This window comes from Penicillium taxi (assembly GCF_028828555.1).
Source record: "Penicillium taxi strain IBT 34144 chromosome Unknown utg000004l_segment0_segment0, whole genome shotgun sequence".
NCBI lineage: Eukaryota > Fungi > Ascomycota > Eurotiomycetes > Eurotiales > Aspergillaceae > Penicillium > Penicillium taxi.
Window position 1 is genome coordinate 3896396 of NW_026643206.1, and position 24561 is coordinate 3920956.

The 24561-nt window shown below is 43.8% G+C and overlaps 7 protein-coding genes across 7 annotated transcripts; 5 read left to right on the forward strand and 2 right to left on the reverse strand.

Annotated features, from left to right (window-relative positions):
• Positions 1-420: 420 nt before the first annotated feature.
• On the reverse strand, positions 421-1160 carry N7495_006329 (uncharacterized protein; the record flags this gene model as incomplete). Its single annotated transcript, XM_057208980.1, has 3 exons — positions 421-462; positions 562-842; positions 905-1160. The coding sequence occupies 3 exons, from the start codon at positions 1158-1160 to the stop codon at positions 421-423; spliced, it is 579 nt and encodes a 192-aa protein (XP_057062754.1).
• A 1312-nt stretch (positions 1161-2472) lies between these two features.
• N7495_006330 (uncharacterized protein) lies at positions 2473-3447 on the forward strand (the record flags this gene model as incomplete). Its single annotated transcript, XM_057208981.1, has 2 exons — positions 2473-2660; positions 2853-3447. The coding sequence occupies 2 exons, from the start codon at positions 2473-2475 to the stop codon at positions 3445-3447; spliced, it is 783 nt and encodes a 260-aa protein (XP_057062755.1).
• A 3627-nt stretch (positions 3448-7074) lies between these two features.
• Positions 7075-7770, forward strand: N7495_006331 (uncharacterized protein; the record flags this gene model as incomplete). Its single annotated transcript, XM_057208982.1, has 1 exon — positions 7075-7770. The coding sequence occupies one exon, from the start codon at positions 7075-7077 to the stop codon at positions 7768-7770; it is 696 nt and encodes a 231-aa protein (XP_057062756.1).
• A 1229-nt stretch (positions 7771-8999) lies between these two features.
• N7495_006332 (kinase domain-containing protein) lies at positions 9000-9965 on the forward strand (the record flags this gene model as incomplete). The annotated part of the gene is made up of 4 exons (XM_057208983.1): positions 9000-9165; positions 9198-9272; positions 9321-9466; positions 9630-9965. The coding sequence occupies 4 exons, from the start codon at positions 9000-9002 to the stop codon at positions 9963-9965; spliced, it is 723 nt and encodes a 240-aa protein (XP_057062757.1).
• A 5920-nt stretch (positions 9966-15885) lies between these two features.
• Positions 15886-16392, forward strand: N7495_006333 (uncharacterized protein; the record flags this gene model as incomplete). The annotated part of the gene is made up of 1 exon (XM_057208984.1): positions 15886-16392. One exon carries the CDS (start codon positions 15886-15888, stop codon positions 16390-16392), a length of 507 nt encoding a protein of 168 aa, XP_057062758.1.
• Positions 16393-16847: 455 nt separating this feature from the next.
• Positions 16848-17420, reverse strand: N7495_006334 (acyl-CoA thioesterase; the record flags this gene model as incomplete). The annotated part of the gene is made up of 2 exons (XM_057208985.1): positions 16848-17292; positions 17341-17420. 2 exons carry the CDS (start codon positions 17418-17420, stop codon positions 16848-16850), a joined length of 525 nt encoding a protein of 174 aa, XP_057062759.1.
• Positions 17421-17826: 406 nt separating this feature from the next.
• On the forward strand, positions 17827-19610 carry N7495_006335 (pseudouridine synthase family protein; the record flags this gene model as incomplete). Its single annotated transcript, XM_057208986.1, has 2 exons — positions 17827-18168; positions 18225-19610. Coding segments are annotated over 2 exons (1728 nt in total), but the record flags the coding sequence as incomplete, so codon positions are not given.
• Positions 19611-24561: the final 4951 nt, after the last annotated feature.

Consider the following 24561-nt stretch of genomic DNA (forward strand, 5'->3'; position numbering starts at 1 on the left):
GACTTAATAATAACCCATCATGAGCCAGAAATGTGGCTTACAGTGTTGAATTTTTTTGATGGATCGTCCATACTGTGAACCATATGACTGAACTCTTACGATGCAATTTATGGCATTGCCATAATCAGTCCATCTTACTTAAAGTGAATTAATTCTTCATGTGGACTCTTATCTTTATATATGACGATTATTTGAAACTTGTCGAAGTCGATGTTGTTGAGATATGATGTTTATTCCTCGCATGGGCATAGGATTTACTTTATCACTTAACAATCATCTGCGGCTCCAAATTTATGACCGCATTCCACAGTCCAAAATAACTCGGTCGCAAACCAGTTGTAGTTATCAGCATTGAATAGTTTAACATTTGAAGGCAAGTGCTGAGTTTCAAAAGGTCCATAACCATAATCCTCTGTTGGTTTACTCAATGGAGGCGCCACCAACGTCTTCCAATGAGTATATCTACTTTCTGTATCAGTTTGTATTCGGACAAGGGGATATAAGGGTAACTCACTCATGGAGCAGCGTGGAACCCAATGTGTTCATACTAAAAGTACTGACTTTATTCCCACTTTTTCGAATACTGCTGCAAGTTATAGAATCCACTTCAGGCTCATCGCCAAATTTGGGATATCCTTTATCAATTCCACCATACAAAAACCCGTACTCACAAAGCACCAATTTAGGGCTTTTAGTTTCCCAATCACGTAGCTCTGCATCAGCACTGCCATCGCAAGCATATTCACCATCTTTTTCATAATCAGCGACAATAGTCATCTGATTTAGAATAGAATTGCCGGAATATCCTGCGGATTCTCCACCAGTAATCTTTTCGAAGACGTCTTCATATCAGTTTCGTTAGCTTAAGGCAGGCATAATTGTTTTTTTAGTTCTGAAGACTAACCAAATACATCTTTGCGATGCGATGGAAGGAAGTATTTGTTGAAAATAGGGTCGACAATATCGGCTTTTGTAGTCAGAACGGATTTTGCGATTTTCATAGCATCTCCAAATGCATCATGAATCTGGGATGTTTCTCGCTTAGTGTATCCCTCGACTTTTGGGCTTGCACGTTTTTCAATAGCTCTTTTATAAGTGTATTTGGGAGAGGCTAGCGCAGAGGCAGCCAGAAGGAATCCCACCAAGTATCTAGATAACATTCTAGCAGATTGAATGAAATTTGTCTCACTGCCCACTTAGGCACAATTTATATATCAGCTACTGATAATTATTTATAGCCTTCTAAGGTGAGTGGAATGACTCTATGTAAGGATGAAAACTTTCAGCCCCAAGGATCTGTGACTAGAATAATCTAGCTAATCATATAATTCTTCAAATATACAAAGTGTACGCTGCGGAATTAAATCATTAAAATTTCTACAAACTTACTTGGAAATTTCGTCTCAAAAATACATCATGAATTCACTTAAAATGGAGCCTAAATGAAAGTTAGATCACTTAAGCTATAGTATGAAACTCTGGAACCCCGTCATAGTTTCGAATATAGCTACTTTGGTATACTGTCAACAGACTAAGTCTGAAGGGCTATTTCCCAGCCCACGAGCTTCAGGACCATTGGGAAATTGTTCTCCAAAGTTTCGAAATGTCGCTGGAAGTTTATTGATACGCATTCCATAATCCTGGCCGTTGGGTAATAAATCACTCGACCTATATAAAGTAGAACACACGCGACTGGATCAACAACTAACCATAAGGATCATTTGACCCACTTTTCTAGCTTTTCGACCCAAACTCCCTGGCTCAGGAGCAAACGGTTCTCCCACATCTCTGTCATTCTGGTCCTTATGGATTCCCAATCCTTCCTACTCAGTGTAATGTTTCCCATAACATGTTGTGCCGTTAAACTTACAGTTGGTTTGATTTTATTGGTTTGGGCTAAGAATCAATTCTCGTTTATGTACCCACTTAGTTAACTTGTTATGCTGTACTAAGTACGGGATCGGCCCGGGACTCGCTAAGAAGTCCAATTAGAGTCAGTCTGTGGATCCACCCCTTGCAGACTCCCCGCTCTGCCTTTTTAAGTCAATGACTATACACCATAACTTATGCCGTTACATTCTTCGAGGCCGAAATCGTTGTAAAGGTGGTATCTTCAATCGAGTCTATTGAATGAAACAAATTACTCATTACATAACACCTTGAAGTTGTCAAATAGACGGATTTAGACTGGCCAATCGTTAAATAGTAATACAAAGTGGGTAATGCAAACCCAACAAACCATGCCAGACTAGGCTTAGCCCACAATTCCCTTGCCAGAAGTTATCTATATACTCCGTCATCACAATCAACTCCGCGACTGCTTCACCTAGCTTCTTCTCAAGGAAGGAGCGGCCTCAGCCAACCGCTGAGGAATCTAGTCGCTTCTAGATCTTGTAAGTTGACATGCTTCCTATATTTCAGTTCTAATCGCTGACCATGACGCCAATCAAGAAGACAGTTCGATTTTAGAAAATGTCGTCGTCTGTCAAATCACGCACGGCTGCATCACTCAGATCCTCCACACCATCAGCACAGTCGGGAGACTTTTCAGAGAAGGTCCAGATTGAGGCCCGCCAAGCTTGCGGCGACCGCTGCTGGGTCTGTGGTAGCCCCGACCCTCAGATTGCCCATATCTTCGGAAAAAAGGACAAGAAGGTACGGTGATATGCTCTACTATTATTTTAGATAAGTCGAAATAATATGTCTGATCAGATCACGCGCTGGTCCGAGCTCGATCTGACAACTTTAGCCCTCGTTCAGCGGCTAACGCATTACCGTTATGTGCTACATGTTACTACCAATATGACTGCCTGAGTGATCCCGGCCTCCTAATTATCCCTATCGTTGTGCAGTTTTTTCCTAGACTTTGAGGCCAGAGATAAAGAACAACGGAAAGCTTGGGGCAGACAGCGAATTGTGCCTACTAGTACGGAATATTCCGCACATTGCCGCAGCAAATTCACTCAGTACTATAATGACGATGAGACAAATATACACGGGCTTTATCAACGAATCTGCGTGAAACATTTCATTGCGCCGGACTTTTTGCCGCAAATTGTTCTTGAACCTCGTCAGTGGCCGGGAGCCCCGGTCGCAACATTGCGACATGCTTTTATGTCGACGGCCTCGGCTTTTGAATTTTGGTCCTCTGATGAACGCACATATAATCAACTGAAAAGTCTGCAGCGGGCATATTTCTGGAAAGTTGAGGTCAGTGGTAGCGACCAAGCCAGCCCCAGCAAGAGCCAGGATGATCAAGGCGGCCCTAGTAAGAGCCAGAAGGGTGAACAGAAGCGTAAAAGGGACTCGTCAAGTTACCCAACACATGGCCAGTGTCAAAGAGACGATATTTTCCTTTTCGGCCCTAATATGAGCACACAGGACGCGGTCTTCAGATGGCCCCATTTATGCCACCGATCCCTAACCAGCTTCCTGCCCTTTTTTTAAGGCCATTTCTCTCGTGAATGGTTGCTCCCTTCAGTCTGATTCTTTCTATTTTTTTATCATGAAATCCACGGGCTGACCTTGCTAGGCATGTCGTCAGGGTTGGGCCTATTGGCTGAGTTGTATAGGCGGTTTGACTGCACTTGTTCGCAGAGTATCGTGGCTTATAATGAACAGCAGTCTGACCTGAGGTTTACATTCATTCCTTCAAATTTTCCGTAACTTCACTCATTATAGCTTGCTATAATTATATTTCTTCTTCGTGCAAAGTACTAGCACGATTTCCTTTTCTAACACTACTTCTCAGTATATATTCTGGGATAACAGTTCTCGATTCGGCACAGGGAACTATAGAGACTTATGATGCTAAACTATTTATAAAATCAAAAAGTGACCAATCAAATATCCAATATCCGATATGGTGTAGCTCGGTGGGACAGTGAAATCGCCATGATTATGCGTGGCATTGTTGTAGAAATTCGTGGTTTTTCCACCTAGTGAGAATAAATTAGATTTCAGGGAGATCATCCTTTCCTAATTAGGTTTAGTGACACTATCTACCACTTTGTCCCTGGCGGCTCTATCATGAGTTTAAAAGAAGTCAGCTCATCTATCTCATCATAAAGCTATCTACTACACTCTAGATCTTCAGTCACACTCGATCAAGAATCTGCCTCTATTTTAAACCTTTGCCAAAATTCCATCCGAAGATGAACCTATAGGAGCCTCTTTTGACTATAATACTTTCGTCCGTTAGCCGGATATATGAGTAACCGGTGATTTTGCTTCAGCAACAGTCTGGGTGCGGCGACACGATTATTTGATTGGTCTTAAGGAAAATGAGTTAAATATCTAATATAATCTTAATATCATTGGCTCAAAGGCTTGTGGAAATTCTTTATGGGTCAGCGGCAGCGGGTCGACCCGTTGACCCATGGACCTTCGAAAAATTAGCTGTCGCATCCCCACGACTTTTTCCACCGAAGTAGATTGTTTTTCACCCTCTAGCAGCTTCATGTAGTATTTCATATTTGTCGCTTGCTTAGCGAGCGTAGCTAGCTAGTCGCTCGTTACTGAGAACAGTGAGCTCCAACGAACCGCTACTCAACACCGTAGACAATCCACCGATCTGGTAGTGGACTCCTACTAGTTGAATATTGCAGTTGTTGTGAAGTCTGCTTTTTCATTGATGAAAGGACTAGCTACTTATAGTATATGGGTGCCCCTCTGCCCTGGACGAATGTCAACATTCGTCCGAGACAGAAGAGATGGTGAAGACGGGACATTACTGTCGCGAATACACATCGCTCAAGGGTGTCGTTTGCGATGAATGCATATCGTTCAAGGATGCCGTGATATACTAATCTAGTTCCAGAGTCACTGTCTTGGCAGAAGCTTTTTCGGCCGAAATACTTTCCGTCTGTTGATGGCCTTGTTTCTCGGCTGTCGCAACAATATTGAAATATCCCACCACACAACATATTGTATATTAACATGTAACAAAATTTGAATAAATAGATCTCAAGGATATAAGCTAATAAAAAAGTATTAAGAAGGCCTTTTTTCTAAAGGAAATCATAGCTATGGCAATCTAGTATGGAAGATCCACAATCGTAGTCAGTGCACCTATGATGGTCATGTGTTTCAAAGGGAGAAAGGGGCGGAGAAAGAAATTTTTGTTACTTACGAAGTAGTTCCTGAGTTCCTCTAGGCAAAACGGACGCTCGATCCGGCCTCTCCTGGTACAATAGCTACATCACATTAGATACTCTCCTTTTCTTCCTATATCTGCCCAGGATGACTTCGGAGCCGCAGCTTTCTTGACGAAGGATTCAAGTTGTTGGGGTTATAGGAGCAGGAAAGGAACGTTCAATTATATTCTACAGAAATATCACGTCACTATATATGCTAATATAATGCATGTCTATTAGAGTAATTTCGCACAATAACTAGGCTCTCTCTTCTATGAATCCAGAGCTGGTGGCGCCCTATTAGAAGACGACGCCTAATGTAGCGTCCCGGCTCTGGTCGAGTCGAACGTCAAGTGGATTCTTGACGGCAAGTACATCTTTGAGGGATGAAGGAAATATCCTCCAATAAAGCGACAGACATCCTTTATAAGCTAAGATTTATTGTGTATGCGACTAATTATCTCCTGATTTAGTATCCTGTTGCTCAGGGATTGATACGCCACTTCCATTAACACCATAGCGTGTAATTACTCGTAATATCTAAGGTCATCTCTCTTCCACTTCCGACTATTCTGTAAAGGTTCACTGATGACCAATTTGTACTGACTGTTGATTACAGAAGTGCTGGCCATCCCTGGCGCTCTGCGAAGGGAGCTCTCAGGCGATAGCTTAATCGCAATATCACTCAGAGTCCGAGCGAAGAAACACGCCAATTGGAGCAAGCGTATCGAAACTGATTATATGTGGAAACGCTTAAGCGGCTGGTGTTGCCGTGATAGCTTCCTGGCAAGAGTGAGAGATACGCTTCGCTCATTTTAAGAACTCAACGACCTATGATATATTCAGTAGTTCGGAGAATATACTCATTCTCAAGTAAATACAGAGAATTATACAACTTCAAGATGTGGAAGAAGCCCTGAAAGCAGTCATCGAACTTTGTAGTCCGAATCAGCAACGAGATACGACACGAAGAGGTCACTGTCGGAATACTGACGCGTCTTACTGGTGCATATGCATCTACTATGTAAATGTATTGTTGCGAGTTGTAAGAGGTGTGTTCTTCAATCTTGTAACTAAATAGATAAAACTCTCTAGATTCACTTCATGTCGGACCAACAGCATCGTAACCATTCTCATTGGTCCTGTGTCCCACTTTGGTCTAGTGGTATCGACAGTCACTTATGCCGAGAGTATTTGAGATCATGACAAGAAGTCAGACGGTGACGGCGCACTCTACTGTGAACAGCTAAGCTACGGATAGATTATATCAGGTAGAGCCGAATGAGGTTCATTCAAATTCTTAAGGAAACTCAGAACGGGTGGGTCGAGTGTGGGGATTTAAATACAAGATCGGACGCTAGTGGGTCACATGGCTCACCAGATAGCAACATCCTAAGCCTAAAGCGGTGTGCTCAAGAGAAAAGCGTATAAGGCGGTGTGGCGATAAAGCGTTTTTTGCCGCTTTGATACTATTCTGACGTATATCGGCTTCGCGACTGCCTCAACAACTAAGATTTTCGAGGAAGGACCGATTTTATTAAACCGTGACAGCCGGTATTCTAACTTGTAAGTCCCTCCATACATATCCCGGCTATCTGCAAAGGCTCTAATCATGTCGCAGCAAAAAAGCCCGAAGAAAGTGCGCTTCGCAATGGGGACATTACCACCAAGATCTGTGACACCAGCAATGACGGCGTCATCCGGAGCATTTTCCGCCGATGTTCACCAGGAAATCCGAACAATTTGTGGCGATTATTGCTGGGTCTGCGGAACTCCGAATCCTTAAACCGCGCATGTATTTGGTAAAAAGGACGGAGAGGTAAGTTGTTGCTCTGCTCATTTGCCGCTTTAGTCAATCTGATGTGTATGGATAATACAGATCATAAACTGGACCACTCACGGTTTAGTTAACTACCAGCCACGATCGGTTTATAACGCGATGCCCCTTTGTCCAACATGCCACTGTGAATACGATAGAATTTCATCACCGGGATTAGTCATTGTGCCAATGGATATACAATACTTCATCAACTTCGAGGCCAAAAACCAAGAAATGCGAAAGCAGACTGGAAATGCACGGGATGTTCCACGACGGCACAATATGCCACCCACTGTCAGAATGAATACCCCGAATTTTACACAGACAATAACGCAGGAGCATATGGACTTTACCGGAGGATTTTTTCTCACCAACTACATCGCACCGTTTTTTGTAGATCAAGACAAGATCACGGATATGAAGCCTTTGCAATGGCCAGGAGCACCAATGGCCACATTCCGACATGCCTTTACGGCGACAATGAGCGCTTCATCCTTTATATATAAGCATGCATCCGTGGTGCGTGAGCTACAAAGCCTTTACATGGCCTACTTCGCATCAGAAGTCGACGTCGATGAAAATGGAGGGAAGTCAAATAACGATAGTGGAGAAGAGTCCTCTAAGAAGCGTAAAAGACCAACGCAAGAGGACCAGCCAGAGGACCAGCCAGAGGGGTACCAAAATAAAAACACATCGCCCCGTAAGCCGACCAACCCGACAGAAAGTCATTTTAAGGGAAGCTATGACATTATGATGTTTGGGCCCAACATGAACACATTGGAAGCGATTCGGCGATGGGCTCATATATGCCATTAATTTCCTCTGGGTCGAATCTTTCACAAAATAATTTTCTGGATACAGCACGATTCTCTGCGGAGTGATCCTATTATCGACGTTGTGTTTGCTGATTTTCCGTTTCTTCTTGGCAATCAATCTGTCTTTATCCCTATTTTCCTCTCCATCCCTCTGTTTCTACTTACGATGTTACCCGCGGCAATATCGCTATGATGGCCCTCCTTGATGTTCCGCAAAAGAAGCAGGCTGCTCAAACTCTTTATTAAAATAACTCTGCGGCGTCCTAATACAACGCGACGACCAACTCTTTTGTAAATGGGAAAAATTGGATGAGTCCCTTCTCTAGCTCTACTCGTAGCCTTAGAGGGGAAATGACTTCTATAGACGCGCGTGGAGCTACAGAGACTCATAGCGCTAGACCGGAAGGGTTAAGAATAAACTTAAGTACATGACTAATAAATAATATCCGATATGGTGTAACTCAGTGGGACGAAGGAATCGCTATCATTGTGCGTAGCATTGTTATAGGAAAATCGTGGTGTTCCCTCCTAGCACCGCCCTAGCTCAGGTGATAGGCCCATATATAGCAACTTCCTCATAAAAATACAATTCCCATGTCCCAAGAAAAAGGTTTTCCCATAGCATCAAAATTCATTGTTCTAGTTCAGATTTCCTCTGTCTAATCCAGCCTGCCTCCTTCGGTAGGCAGTTTCCTTTAGATCTCCTCCCTGGGTCTACAGCCCTCACACCTAGTTCTGAGTGGGCCTAGCCGCTCGTTTCTCACCAGCCACCCTCACACCTACAAATAGCCAAAGGGGCCCATGACATGACTAATCAATAATGTAGTTATCAGCAGCGGACTGGCTGAAGCACCTTTCGTTTCTAAGTCCCTCCAACTGATGCGTTTACAAAGCAAAGCGCTATCCACCCCTTTTCAGAAATTGAGAGTTAGATAATTAACCGTCACGCTGATGGTTCAATGCCACCATGATGAATTTGGACTCGAACTCGAGCCACACAATCTCGCTGAATTTCCAAATTTCTTCCGTGAATTGTGCTGGAGACAAGAGCCAGAATGACTACGGAAGCATTGTGGACTCAGACGAGGAAATTGAAACCCCGGATGCTTCTGAGCCCACCCAGAGATACACAGATGGGACTTACTATCCTATACATATTGGGGAAATCCTGGTTGATACTTATCGTGTTGTGCATAAACTAGGATGGGGGGAGGGGTTTCAACAGTCTGGATGGCACAAGATCTTAAAACACACTCGATGGTTGCGCTGAAGATTGGTGTTCCTGGCGATTTGGGAGATCAGGAGCTGACCATGCAAAAGGAAGTTCTTCGTACAGTCGAAGATGTATCCCGAATTTCGACTTTTCTTGACTGTTTTGGGCTTCCTGGTCCAAAAGGTACACATCTAGTGATTGTTTATCCTGTACAGGGTCCGAGTCCTCAATACTACCTATCGGTGCCGGTACAGACAAGGATGAGCGCCGCAAGACCATTACTCATGGCTGTGAAGTCCCGCACGGAATACCCCCAAGAGCTAATATAACATACATAGACTTGAATAACGGGACTGTGCTATGGGATATTGGCGCCATTAATAACTATACCCAGGAAATGATCTATCGAGAATTTGGCCGCCCCCGAAGAGTGCCATTGAGCGAAGAGCTTGGGAAAACTGGAGAGCTGGTCATGCTAGTGGAGGTGAATAAAAGATTGTGGACAGGAGCTATCTTCCTTTCCAATTTTGGGTTATCGATCAAAAAGGAGTCTCTAGTCAAGTGCAAGTGTCAGTCACCTGCCATTTTATGCGCTCCTGAGCGATTCCATGGTATAGGCCCTAGCTTTACTAGCGACATATGCACAGTTTTACCTTGGCCAAGTTCCATTTATGGGCAACGCAATCACAGTACTATCCCGTTTGACAGACTTCATCGGCCCTCTACCTTTACAATGGGCTGGCAAGTATAATGCAGGAGGTACCTTCGAAGACCGTTGGTATTTATATGATCAACCACAAAGACTAAGCGCTCTTGGGGCTAAGATCGAACAAATGCGGCCTGAGGTTGGCACTGCCGAGCGAGAGTTGGCGCTCTTGGTATTTCAAAAAGTGTTTACATATTTGCCTGAAGATCGCTTAACGGCTGCGGAGCTGCTAAAGGACAAGGATTTCAATGCTCTAATGAGCATATATGGAGACTAATATTTTCGCTACTATCAGATACTGCGGAGGAGAAGAGTCACCTCAATGGCTCCTAGGATTTTGGAATTCGCCACCCTTCTGATGTTTATTTGATGTCTGGTGTTTTGTATCTGAAGTAGCGGTTACCGTATTACTTCGGACCCGTATCCTGAGATGTATTCAGGACCCACTCCCCTATCCGAGTTCTGGACTGTAGTGTCGCCGGGTAGTCTTTTCCCCAGTGACAGCGTCCTTGTTCTAGTTCGCGACTCGCCGCCGGAGGTCTTGGTGGGAGTTAGTCATTACTATACATATATACATAGGTTGGGCAGAGATAAATTAACGAAAAAAAAATCAGATGAACTGAGATACGAAGTAAAGAGCAAGACTGAATGATGGTATTAAATTTGGGTAAACTGTTTATCTGAAGATAAATCAAGACAAAAATGAGACGATATGCTAGGTTTAGTATATAAATATGCGAATATTCGTGCCGAGCCATACCAGAAGGGCGATGCCCTCAGTTATCGGCAGCAGACTTTTGATATATCATAGATATTTTCCAAGAAAATATGGCATTTCCATTTGTGGATGATGCAAATGTACGGGTTGAGCTATCAAATGCGGCCTTGAGTTTTCCAAAGATTATCCCCTCTCTTCGAACGTTTCTTGAAAACACCAAACATTTAAAAGTCATGACCACTCTTCCAGGAAATTTCAAAGGTACCATTCGTCAAAACTTGAGAAGATATTACGTCCCTCCACATATGAAGTTCAAAATTCAGTCTTCAGAGAACGATTTCGTACAAAAGGAGGGCCCGAGAGACTTTGGGTTCTGGTCAGCATATCGCTAGGTACTTCTATTTGCTATGCGCCACTTCTGTGTCCTCACCAATTCACATCCTCTGGGGTTCAGTCCGGATTCGAGGATACAATGCCTTGATCTATCTGAGCTATGGCAGCGCACACCGATTATTGCTATTCATTTAGTACATCGTAGGTTCGTTACATTATTTCAAGTTCTTCCTTTTCTTCGTTTACTCTTTCCTTCGTCAAAAAGAGACCCTTGATTCTTAAATGAGTACGCATAATATGCTACCCACGAACCAAGAACTGGAGCTAGCTTCTCCGCCTGAACCTGATTAAGGGCCTTGAACCGAGATCTGATTGAAAGCGACTGATACAAGGACTTCACGGGAGAATGGAATATCTATAGGAGGCATGGACTGAAGTTTGGGTTTATGGAGGGATCACGATAGATTCTACGAAATAATCTGGATTCCTAAAAATCTAAGAAGGGGAACATGTCTAAGATATTCGGTTGGCAGATGTTCTATTGCGAAGGAACTGTAAGGATGCTGAGGAGGCAGGGATCGGGAAGGAGAGATGAGTGGATGAGTCAGCAGGTGCCTTCAGCGGGATAGTTTATCGCCACAGCATAGTTAGAACACATATCCATTGATTTTTCAACCACTCATCATCCATCAATAGCCAGAGACTGGAAGCATTGACCGTGACTCCCTGATCCGACTGGTCAGGCAGGGGTGCTTATAGTCCATTGGTCAGTTGTGGGTGGGAAGTATTGAGTAGCTGTTAGCTGTCTTCAATGCTCGCTGGCTGATGATTTCGGGACGAAACCGAGTTTAAAGAGGGGGTGATGTGACGATTCTGGATTCTGCCAGCTGGTACGGAGGATATTAAGTGCCACCGCGAAAAAAGGTATGGTACTGTAACCCAGAAATATAAACCGACCGCCTGTAACTATAGTTAACAGGGTTGACCTCTATAAAACCCAACCCATGTACAGGTCTAATATTTATAGATAATTTTAGCGAAGTCTTTAGCTTTTATTATATTAGAAATAGGAATAAATAGATAATTATTTATAAATCTAACGATAATTACTAAGATTATTGTTGTAACAGCCGAGAAACAAGACCATCAACATACGGAAAGTATTTTGGCCGAAAAGCTTCTGCCAAGACAGTGACTCTGGAACTAGATTAGTATATCACGGCATCCTTGAACGATATGCATTCATCGCAAACGACACCCTTGAGCGATGTGCATTCGCGACAGTAATGTCCCGTCTTCACCGTCTCTTCTGTCTCGGACGAATGTTGACATTCGTCCAGGACAGAGGAGCACCCATATATTATAAGTAGCTAGTTCTCTCCATCAATGAAAAGACAGACTTCACAACAACCACAGCATTCAGTATTGTAGCATCCACTACACTTGGTGGATTTTCTAAGGTGTTGAGTAGTGGTTCGTTGAAGCTTACCAACTCCTCGCTTACTGCAGTAAACTTCAATTCCCTTTTACTGCAGTAAGAACTCGAACGCTATTCTCAGTTAAATGTTCGAATATCGCCCTTTTGAGCGACAGTTATATCTATATATTATTCCTTAAAAATAGCTAAAGATAATGTAACGGCGTGGGATACAACAAGAGGGACTAGATTGGGAGCCGCCAGAAGGCTGAGAATGGGAATGGACTCACTACATAGGTTGGCTTGACTAGCGATCATGGATTAGCTGAGTCGGTTCAATAGCCAAAATACCTTAACAGGTGGAGTGGAAGGGAGATGAGAAGAGTAAAATAAAAAGAAAAGTTGGAGGGGAAATGAGGGACTTTATAGAACCACGCACAGGAAACTATAGACTCATGACGTTAAGTCAAGATGCATAATATTAAACTCAATAGGGCGACTGATATCTAATATCCGATATGGTGTAGTGGCTAACATCGCCGTCTCTCACACGGCAGCCGGGGGTTCGATTCCCCCTATCGGAGAATCATCTCACCATTACTTTTTTTCCAACTTTTTACCATCTTATTTATCTCTAGGCCTTCGTCCTTAGACGAAATGGTACGAATACTTGAGATCTGGGGCATCTACGGAGGTCCATTTCAAAAGTTTTTGCAGTCTTGCTTTTTTTGTACTATACCGAATTAAGACTAGCTGTTTTATTGACAGTAATATCTTGTATGATTTGATCTAGTGTTTTGTATGATCTCTGCCCTCCTTATACTCATTACCTCCTTCCAAGCGAATAATCTCTTCAATATGTCTCGGTATCCGCTCAATTCACTGCTGAATCCGTTCCTGGGGTAGTTGATTCCATGCTTCACCCCATACTCTAATTGCTTCAGCTCTTGACTTAGGTGCACCTTTCTTAGTAGTTTGGCGTTTCAAGAAGAACCATGTTGGCTCAATAGCATTCAAATCAGGCGATTTTATTTTCCTGGCCAAAGAATACGTTGAACACCAGATATATCAAAGATATGTTGTTGAAAATGATGCGCATGGGAAGGAGCTTTATCTTCTTGAACAAGAGTATTAGGCCTTCAACCATACATTTTTTTCGCAAAAGGAAGTAGTTTTGGCACCAAAATAGTAGTGTTATAGCGATACCAGTCGATTCCACCTTTCGACTTAGTGCGTGAAAGCTTTCCAGTTTTCGATGTGAAGCGCCAATTAAGCTTCTTCCCAGGCAGGTTTCGTCGAAGATTAAGCCGTCACATACCATTTTCAAGCTCCTAAGCTTCACGTAGCTTAGGTTCTAACTCCGTACTTAGCTAGCGCTGAATCTATAACCTCAGGTGTCTGCTTCTTTGGCCGACCAGAACGACTAGCATCAGCAACATACGCATCAGTGACTATTAAAGGTCGCTGTAAGGGTCAAATCTACGCTTAATAGCTTTATCCCAGATCGAATGAAAAATTCGAGTAGGTATATCAGTTATTGCAGAGATTTGAAGGGGTTCTATCCCTAGCGCTTTCTGTTGCGACAGCCGAGAAACAAGGCCATCAACAAACGGGAAGTATTTCGGCCGAAATGCTTCTGCCAAGACAGTGACTCTGGAACTAGATTAGTATATCACGGCATCCTTGAACGATATGCATTCATCGCAAACGACACCCTTGAGCGATGTGTATTCGCGACAGTAATGTGCCGTCTTCACCGTCTCTTCTGTCCTGGACGAATGTCAACATTCGTCCGAGACAGAAGAGCACCCATATACTATAAGTAGCTAGTTCTTTCATCAATGAAAAAGCAGACTTCACAACAATCGCAGCATTCAGTATCGTAGCATCCACTACACTTGGTGGATTTTCTACGGTGTTGAGTAGCGGTTCGTTGAAGCTCACCAATCCTTATTCACTACAGTAAACTCCATATCATCTTACTGCAGTAAAACCCCGTTCTCAGGTATCGGCGACTAGCTAGCTACACCCGCTAAAGCGAGCGACACTTTCATAACAATAACACTTGAATGCGTAGCAATATCGTATTTTCCCATTTTGACGAAGGTAAACAAGAATGAAATCTTGGAATCGAGTAGAATGAGGGTAAGTGTGTATTGACTAAAACCAAGCTAGTAATCTACAAAAATACGAAAAAAAGCAAAAACTTTTGAAATGGACCTCCGTAGTCATCGCTCTCTTCCTCGGCACGCCACACTGCGTGGCGCAGAACTAGGGTGTAGTGATCTTAATGATTCTAGGAGCGCTGGGATCAGGAAGCACTCCACACTAACCTATTTACTCTTTTGGTGAGGTACTATTGAACCAATGACGTAGATTGTGTTGTCTTGGCAGACCTAGGGCTAGCTCAGCCACCCGAGGTTGATTTGCCGATATAAACAAAGTGGCTTAACAACACTTCTTAATTATGGAAGGAAAGAGCTGAATTGCGAAGAAATTTACTTCTAGACGATTCGAAGCCACGAGCCACGAAATAGGGGGAGTAACATAATGGTGGTACGATGGCTACCACCCCACAGATTTATCCGTGACCGCACTAAGAATTGGTGTGTCAGATGACAGTCTACGGAGCTGAAGGAATGAAAGCTCCCTACTAAGCTAAGTAGTTGTAAGGCTGAAAATGGTGTAACCTGCGCCACAGCTTATATCAGAATCGATGAGATGAGGAAGTTGGTAGGTAGCATTAGCAAGAATACGAGAAGTGAGAGTAGTGAGACAAAATGGTTAGAAACGGAAAGTGAAAGAAAAAAACCCCAAAAAAAAAAAAAAAAAAAAGGAAACAAGCTGTAATAGAAGAGATAAAAACGATGTCAACAATGAACACGAAGCAAACCAAAATCATCCTTCATTTCAAGTGGATAAAGAGAAAAGTTTGTCATCGGAAGAGACGGGGAAGTGGCAACTGGGGCTTTGCCGTTTGACCGCCCCAAAACACCTTCTCACACAACCCTTTTTCTTGTTTTCTTTCACACCCCTATATTAGGCACGCACCACACACACACTATGTCAATCATCCAGTCAAATCTCTCATTGCTCCCATGCCCTACATTCGCACAATAACAGCGGCTCCTTCTGCGCGTATCTCTGCTGCGAGTGTCCGATTTCTACACACATCATTTTAGCCCATTTTGTGATAGCATCTTTTGATTCGCGCCCCCCATCCTCAAACCTCCCCCGTCTTCCCCTAAATTGAAGGGTTGTGGTCCCCAGAGTCCGGTTTCCCGAGAGCTGCAAGCTCATTACGAGTTTTCCCGACTCATAATCTTGGAGCTTTGAACCTCTCTTCACCGCAACGATAACAACCTCCTATTCCTTGGCTGGTGCCTATTACTCCGAATTATTCCTTACCTCGGATCTAGATCTGTGGCTTCTGCAGGTGTCTTATCATATTCTTTGTGTTTAAAAGAGAGCCCAATCTCTTCCTCCAGGGATCTTCACCGAGCTCCTAAGAAGCCGAAGAACCTGTCGATTCCCATCTCGATTTCGACTTTTTGATCTCGACTTTTTTGAAGATGGATATCCTTCTATAACATTGCCGTCCTCCTGGGATATCTTTTCAGAATTTACGTCTGCCTTTCAGCGTTGTTCCAATTACTTAACCTTCAGACGATAATTTGTTCGTCATATCGATACAACCATATCTGCACATCCCTTATACATACTTCCAACATGTCTCCCAACCTCTTCATCTGCCTACGCGCTGTGTGTTGCCCTCAGTACTGGTTCCAGCGTGGCAATCGCATCGACGGCCGCGTCAACAGGGAGCAACACTGGGATTCTCCCGTCCCTGGGACTTACAAGTTCCTCCCAGGCCGTGGCTGGCATCTCGTCCAACGCGACGGATGCAATGAAAAAGAAAAAGTCCCCGCTGCGCTGGTCTACTGCCGAATCCTTCATCGCTACATGTTCGAGACTGAACTCGAGGAGCGTTGCCGCTGGTTCTCGGCTCCGCTGCACAAAGGTTCTCCTGTAGAGAAGCTTCGCTTTTTCCTCCTTGATGACGGCGTCCACTGGGTAGCCGGCTGGGATGCCAGGGGTAGTTTCATCCCTGGCCCTTACCCTAAGTGGTGGCTCGACGAGGACGGTGAAACCATGCACCGTGGTGCCTCACCGCCCACCAGTTCCAATGTATCTCGCTGCAGCAGTGTCGTCGCGGGCAAATTGGAGCGAATGTGATATACATGATTGATAATTACAGTTGTTCTCACCGCACATTGATTTTAATTGTGAGAAGCGTTCAAGCGTGGTTATCCGTTAGTTATCAAAAGTTATTTTTTCTTGTATTTTGTGCGATGGTTTTGATTTGGGGCATACAAGGATAGATTCGGCATTAGATTTGGTTTTCTACAATTTTGGATTATTTATGATGGCGCATAGGTAGAAGGTTAAACGCGCACTCTCGGCTGCATTTGAGGCTCAAGTTAGGTTAGAATTATTGTTGAATATGAAACCCGATAAGGAATCCGATTACACTGATTATCAACCCCTGTGTATGCCAAGTCTAGCTGCGCTTAACCGTACTAATGCCAATGCCAATGCCAATTACACACTCATTCCCATGCTCAAGCGGCATACGTGTACCTACCTAGGTAGTTACTTCGGGAACGCCGCATCAACATGGACGGCTAAAATCACAACTGCGCATTCGGTCCACTAAGTAATTTCTCCAATCCACGCCGTACTCGATCCTCCATACCACCTGCGCCAACACGCATAGTCTCCCGCAAGACGAAAACATGCGTGTACACCCCAACCATCTTGACATCATCCTCACCCTTGAGGAATACACCAACCTCCCAGGTAACGCTCGAACTTCCCAGTTTTGCAACTCGTAGCCCAACATCAAGGATATCTGGAAACGCGACTGAAGCAAAGAAGTCCGCGTGTGCAGAGACTAATAGTCCAATCTGCTTTGTTGCAGATGCTGAGGGCTTTTCGGTAGAGTCCTTCGGTGTGGGGTTGTTCACGCTGAAGGGATTCATTCCACATTGCTCTATCAGGTAAGAATTGGCAATCGTGTCGAATAGAGCGGTGTAGACTGTATTATTTAGATGCGCGTACATGTCATTATCGAACCTGGTGGCTGTAAGTTTTTTATTTCCAAGTGTGGATGCCATAGTTTACCATCTTGTTTGATGTGTTTGGTGGTAGCCATAGTCGCTGCGCTTTCGCTGCTTCTTTGACTCGTACTCAGGAGGCGCCATATAGCTGTACTATTTAGTCTGTGATATTACTTCAAAGAAGTTATAAAAGTGGTATGTATGCTCTTTGAGATCTCTCTAGATCTCGACTCGGACAAGCTTGCTAGGCCGAGGTCTCAGGTCTCTTATTGATTAGGTAAGCCGATATCATTACGATCTGCAAATTGAAGATCAATCGCTCGTAAAAAGAGGAAATAGATTAATTCTAAAGCTGATACTTTGGGACCCAGAGATTATTCTTTACCACTCGAATGGACTCTTTATAGTGCGGGATGTACCCACTGATTCTCCGCGATGGAATTGTACCTGGCGATAACCGACGATAACTGGCGATAAGGCCGATCTTTATCCAATTTTTTTCCTCCCGAAGTTTGTTGTCCACCACCCAATTCCAGCCTACAGTTGAAGATCGCCCTTCAACTTTTTGCAGTTCTCCCTGGCTCCCTCGGCACGAATTACGGCCTACCTGTTGCGGAAAGGCAGATATCAACTGCCTCCGCCGCCCACAATGGCCCTCGTCAGTGTCGACACCACCCTCCAAGTGCCTGCCTCCGATCCTATTGAACAGCCCCCGGATGTCATTATCACTCCCAGCGACCCATGGCCGGCGCCATACTACATGGAAGGTGGCTTCCGCCGAGTTGCTCCATACCACTACACGTACAACACGTATTGTAAGGAGCGATGGAGGGGTAGAACACTAGAAGACATTTTCACCTCTGAGTTCCGAGACCGCAAACCAGAGTACTATGTACGATTCCCTTAGAATTTTCCTTAAATAGCCTCATTATTCTAATCCTCTACCAGAGAAAAGCACTCGACTCTGGCCTCGTTGTTGTCAACGGACAGGTAGCCGGTCGGGACACCGTCATCAAGAACGGTCAGGTTATCTCGCACACTCTTCATCGCCATGAACCTGCAGTCACCTCCCTCCCAGTCGGTATTATACATGAAGACGAGGACATTATAGTCATTGACAAACCGGCTGGAGTCCCTGTTCACGCAGCCGGCCGATATAACTTCAACTCTGTCATTGAAATTCTTCGCTCAATGCGTGGAAATGGATTTGTTCCTCGGCCCTGCAATCGGCTTGATCGATTGACATCCGGAATCATGTTTATTGGAAAACATCCCAAGGGCGCAGAGAAAATGTCAAGACAGCTCCAGGAGCGCTCCGTGCAAAAAGAATATATCGCTCGCGTTAAGGGGTATTTCCCCGATGGCGTCGTAGTCTGTGACCAGCCTATTATGCAAGTCAGTCCGAAGTTGGGGTTGAACCGTGTGCGAGCTACGGGCAAAGAGGCCACGACGAAATTCCGTCGTCTGGCTTATTACCCTCCAACTGAACCGGAAGTCTCTTCGGCTGTAGGCGAAGATGGTCGCCCCGCAACTCCTCCACCGGTGCTCTCCAATGAGACTGAGGGATACAGTATTGTTCACTGCTTCCCTCTTACCGGGCGTACCCACCAAATTCGAGTTCACCTCCAGTTCCTGGGCCATCCGATTACCAACGACCCGATCTACTCCAACCGTCGCGTTTTCGGACCAAACCTCGCCCGCCATGAGGCCCATGGAGAACGTGATGAAGAGATTATGGATCGACTGAACCACATGGGCAAGACTGAACTTCCTGATACAGTCTCATACCGTACTCACCTGACTGCTGCGCCAAACCTCCCACCAGACACTGACCCGTCCATCCTTGCGCAGATCATGTCTCGCGAGCAGGAAGCTGCCGCGGCAGACTACGAGAAACGCAAGGGAGAGCGACTATCAGGTGAAGTATGCGATGTCTGCGGCACAGAGCTCTACTCAGACCCGGGCATCCACGAGCTAGGTATATTCCTCCACGCAGTGGCCTATGCTGACCGCGACGGTGAGTGGGGATATCGTAGTAAAATGCCGAACTGGGGCTTGCCTCCCGCTGGATTTGAGGGTCCTCTCGATGCACCGGACTGGGTCCCTGCCGCCGAGGGCGAGGAAATCATTATAGGGCATGGGACTGTCCCACCTGAGATCGGTGTAGATGATGAGGGGACTCCTCAGGGCCCCAAATCTCCTAATTCTGGTACTATTCTTGTTCGGGGTGTTGGTCCTATGAACATTGAAGAAGCTTTTGCTCGCATGAACCAACCTGTTTTCCAAGAGGGATCTCAGTCGGCGTCAGCATCGGCGTCAACACCGGCTTCTTGATATGTATATTCAAAATTATTTTGATCTGATTTCTCATGTTTTTTGATGATACCACATTTCGGGTTTGGATTTGAGATGGGAGGTTCTCGGTCTCATTGAAGTACTATAGGCTGTCAGCGTTGGATTTGTATTTGCATATCGGATAGGAGGTTTTTCATGACTTGATTAAAAATAAACATGGCTGTTTCCCAAGGCTCTCATTGCGATCTCGGAATGAATATGAATCATGAATGTTGGCCTCCCGAAGTCGCACGGGATGTGGATACTGGCTTGAAGTTCAAATAATTTTATTTTAACGACTGCATTTGAGGATTCAATGTTCTCATCTTCCCTTCCAATTAATATTAATTGATTGAAGATACTAACTGTAAAGATTCAAGATCGTGCCCAGGGGTATATTCAGAAATTCAAACTGCGCCCTTTCCGGCTTGCACGAAGGTGCCTATGTATTAAGAATTTCTTCAATCATATAAGTGAGCCTCTTGAACAGTATATCAGTGTTGGAACGAATATCAGCTGACATACCAAGATCATGTGATCTTGGCATGGCAGCTACTATATCTTCTTTCACCTGAGCATTTTTGAATGACATTTCACTTTTACCCAATATGCATACACCTATTATATACGTATAGAAACGATATCAATAGCTGTCTGCTTCGGTAATAACCTAGTCAACCGACACTGATCAGTAGACGTACAGATCAGGAAATACGCATCTACGAAGCTCGAGCGCGTTGAACAGTCTTCAAAAGCTGTTTTTCCAGATTCGCTAAGTCCTTGCCATATCTTAGTCGAAGGAGAAGATCGTGATAATTCGAGGCTTGAACGATCGCCGAGAATTACACCATCTTGCTAAGAACCCACTTCATAGAAGCCCCAAGGTCTATGAAGAACGTCCAAAAACACTGAAAAACACTGAAAAACACTACCACACTTCCCTCTCATTTTCCTCCATTCCTTTCAAATCCCTTCATTTTTCTCATACTTGCATATCCCTGACCGCCCAAATCCCCTCATCCTATTTCTCTTACTTGCATATCCTTGACCGCTTAAATCCCCTTATCCTCGCCCTCCAACCTTGCATATCCCTGCATTCAAAATCCAGGAAACCCAAAAGTGACCTATCTCATATACTGCTACACCATCTTAACATTTCTGAAAAACCCACACTACTTTACACTATGTCTGCACCACCTTTAGCCGCTGAATCAGCTCAATCAATCAACGATGACTATGATTAGGAAATCGATTTAGCGACAGCCACAAAGCGAGAGATAAATGACTACGTTGAAAAGAACATGCATTTCGATGACAGAACATCAGATTACAACCTATGGGCAACATACTGCGACCTTTTCGAAAACTGGGAACCAGAACACTTTAAGCAAGTCGCACCTCTAAGACGAACAGCATTACGGACGAATCTACTTCAGCATAGAGTATTTGTTCCACGATTTGGTCGAGGAATAGCAATTTACACCCTACTATCCATAGTAGCCCAACAAGAGGAGTTCCACGAATGGACAGACGAAGATATTAAAAGCTTCTTCACGGAATTTAAGATGCCAATGATTACTGGAGCACTAAGTGTCGGAACATGGATATTGCAATCATGCAATACCATAAACCCGGAACGGAACAAACAGACCCCCGAGTCACGGGGGAACAACTATATTAGGAACTCAAGTAGCTACATGAATCGAACACATTTCACACCACTTTGCACAACGTATATACTAAGAATCTAGGACGAACCATACCCTTTTCCAGTGTATATAGTGCAACGTGTGAACCCTGTCCTTTCAATGTAGTTGATCGACACTGATCAGTTGACGAGCTGAATCAGACTTGGAGGTTATATCACTAAGTTATTGTGAAAAATCCTTAAAACCACGAAAACTCGTTACGACGATAAGCCAAATTCGATCGAAGAAAATACGATAAAACACCGTTAAGAGCATGAATTGGCACCGGTAAGCCCATTCACTCTTCCAAAAACATAATTTTCAAGTTTGATTTAGAAAACTACACCCTAGTTTCTACCTTTCAATACCTCCTTTATGACTACTTTTCGAAGGACATTCGACTAAAACTTTTCCTTTTTGTATTGGAAAAACTGGGGATACTCAAAAACCCCTAAAAATCTTCCCCTCTTTGAATTATGGGACACCAGAACCCACTGGTGACTTGTTCAACTTCTCTACTTGTGACTTGTCCGGCTCCTCCACGGATCCACGCTAGAATATAGCTAATCTCCCCCTAGCATCACCTGTAGGAGCTATATGGCACTACTAGTATACTAGATACCATAGTTAATCAAATCTGCATACTATGAACAAAAGTATAATAACCGAGGGCAATTCGCACGCTATTCCCTAATCACGGAAGAAGACCTGACCCCATAAGACGACGACGAAAGTTCAGATCCACTCACCATCATTATGGACGGAACACCGTTGTATAGACCACGCACTCGGGGCAGCTATACATAAGTAAGTATGCCCGGATCATATATAGAATATACTAGCCCTACACCCGCTTTTAACTAGAGCAGAGGCCAAGGGTACCCCGATGAATATATAGATAGGGACCAGACCTACTAAGAGGCGCACGAATCATGGGGCAACATGATATAAGAGGAGAAAATCAGATTCTACTATAGAAATGGTTTTAACCCACGGGAATATAACTAGGATCAGCGTGAGGAATATATAACCACACGATTTACCTACTATATAACTACGGGAGTTATGGACCGCGGACTCTGGGCCGACTTCTAAGCAGACTTCAAGAACTAGACCGAGGAGGACTTTATAAAACTCGAACAAAACACCCTCCGATTAGTATACCATATACTTATCTAGCGCGGAGTTTATGTGAGATGGACACCAAAACTAGCCGACTCCCTAACGGAATGCCTTATAAGGGAAGAAGAATATGAATGGACGGACGCAGAAATCAAAAACGCCTTTAAAGACATCAATGGCGCTATAAGAACTCTAGCACTCTAGGACAAGTTGAATAATATACTAGATGGTCTAAAGGGAACGACCGCCACCCAACGCCTATAAGATCCGGTTAATCCAGCTAGCTAGCTAAGCTAAATACTAAAGGAAATACCCCCTACCTAGTATAAGACCTAGAACTAGACCTCGCATGTTTTCTTATCACCTCGGCCGGAACCATATATATATATAAACGTCCTAAACAACCAAGAGTATATGCGTAAAAGCCAAATTAGAGGCGTACCACCTACAACCTACACCGGAAACTTAGGAGACGATCCAGGTGACGATAACGATGATGATGATGAGAGTAATCGTACTCTAAGAGGAAACAACGACCTAGATAATAGTCGTTATTCCCGGACACCTCGATCTACTCCCGACCTTGCCTTAGATAACTATATAAGGTAAACAACAATAGTTATGAAGTCGATATCCGAGAGCCAAAAATATGATGGAAGCACTAGTCTCGACTTCAAGATCAAGATCTTCACCGATATCTGCCAATGTGTGAGACTCCTAGAATAATTATATATAGATATATTTGGTAGTTTCCTTAAAGGACCAGTATTAGAGTTTTACTTCACGAACTCCCTATAGGAGAGAACCTTTACGGAATTGTGCGAGAAACTTAGGGAATTCTTCGAAGGACCAGAGTTCTATAGAAGGCAGAAACAACTATAGGATAGCCAAAACCTTAGAACAACCATCCGAAAGAACCCTGATAAGAGCCTCTACTAATGCTTCAAGATACTACTTAATAAGCTCTATAAGCTCCGATATATAATCAATCCCTTATAGCAAACAGATGAATACTTATACAAAAAATTGATTTTAGTATATAAAGGAGTTGAAGTATGCCGAATAACCCTAGCACACCTACCACCGAACCTCCCGGGACTTATTAATGGAATATAGACGTCGATAACCACCTAGGAAAATAAGAGAAAATATAAGGAGCCTGCTACCAATAACCTATCTATATTCTAGGCGGAGGAACTCCCTATAATAAACTTTATGGAAAGGAAGTTTATGCGCATAAACCCTATAAAATAACCACCTAGACGATCAACGAATCCTCCCCGAACAAAATATAGACTAGGAACCAGCAAGAAATGTGGTGTTTACTATAAACCAGACTATATCTTATATAACCATACTAAGGAAGAAAGAGATATGGCCCGAGAACGATTCTAAAGCAAATTTCAAAGAAATCAATAAGGAAGCTATAAACCCATATACCAGTAATTCATCACTGATATAGAAGGACCACTAAACCAGGAGCCGACACCCGATAATAAGAGCGATAAGGAAATAGATATATTCCTAAATAACTACCTAACCATAAAAAACATAGGACCCGAAGACGACTCGGACTTAGAAAATGAAATCCTCTTCACGACTGGTTACGGAGCCTTAACACCAGGATTTACGGAACAACTCACAATAAAGCTCTCTAATAACATTATATTAGAAACCCTCGCAAAAACTCCCTATATATAATAGGAGAACTCTATGGCCTAAGGACTAAACACACCCTAGATAGGAACTAAGGAGGAATCGCTGTTCAGTTATAACGCAACCATAATAGCAAAAACCAGGTATACAACGACGACTTTTATAGGAATAATCATTGATATAGGAGCAGCCTATATATTAACCGCTGGGCACAACTAATTCTTGGCCCTATAAAATTCGGACCCCTCAGCGACTCTAGATACTTCTATAGCCAACTAGATCAAGGTTCGCTTCGGAATTGGAGAAGCATCGTCGGCTGGTTCGGTCATATTAGAGACCCCGATTGGTACACTCACCTTCCACGTTTTCCACTCGGATACACTATTCCTCCTATCCCTTATAGATATAGATAGACTAGGCATCTACCTGAACAATCTAGAGAACCTCCTTATCCGAAAAGATGGCCTAAAAGTCCCGATCATACA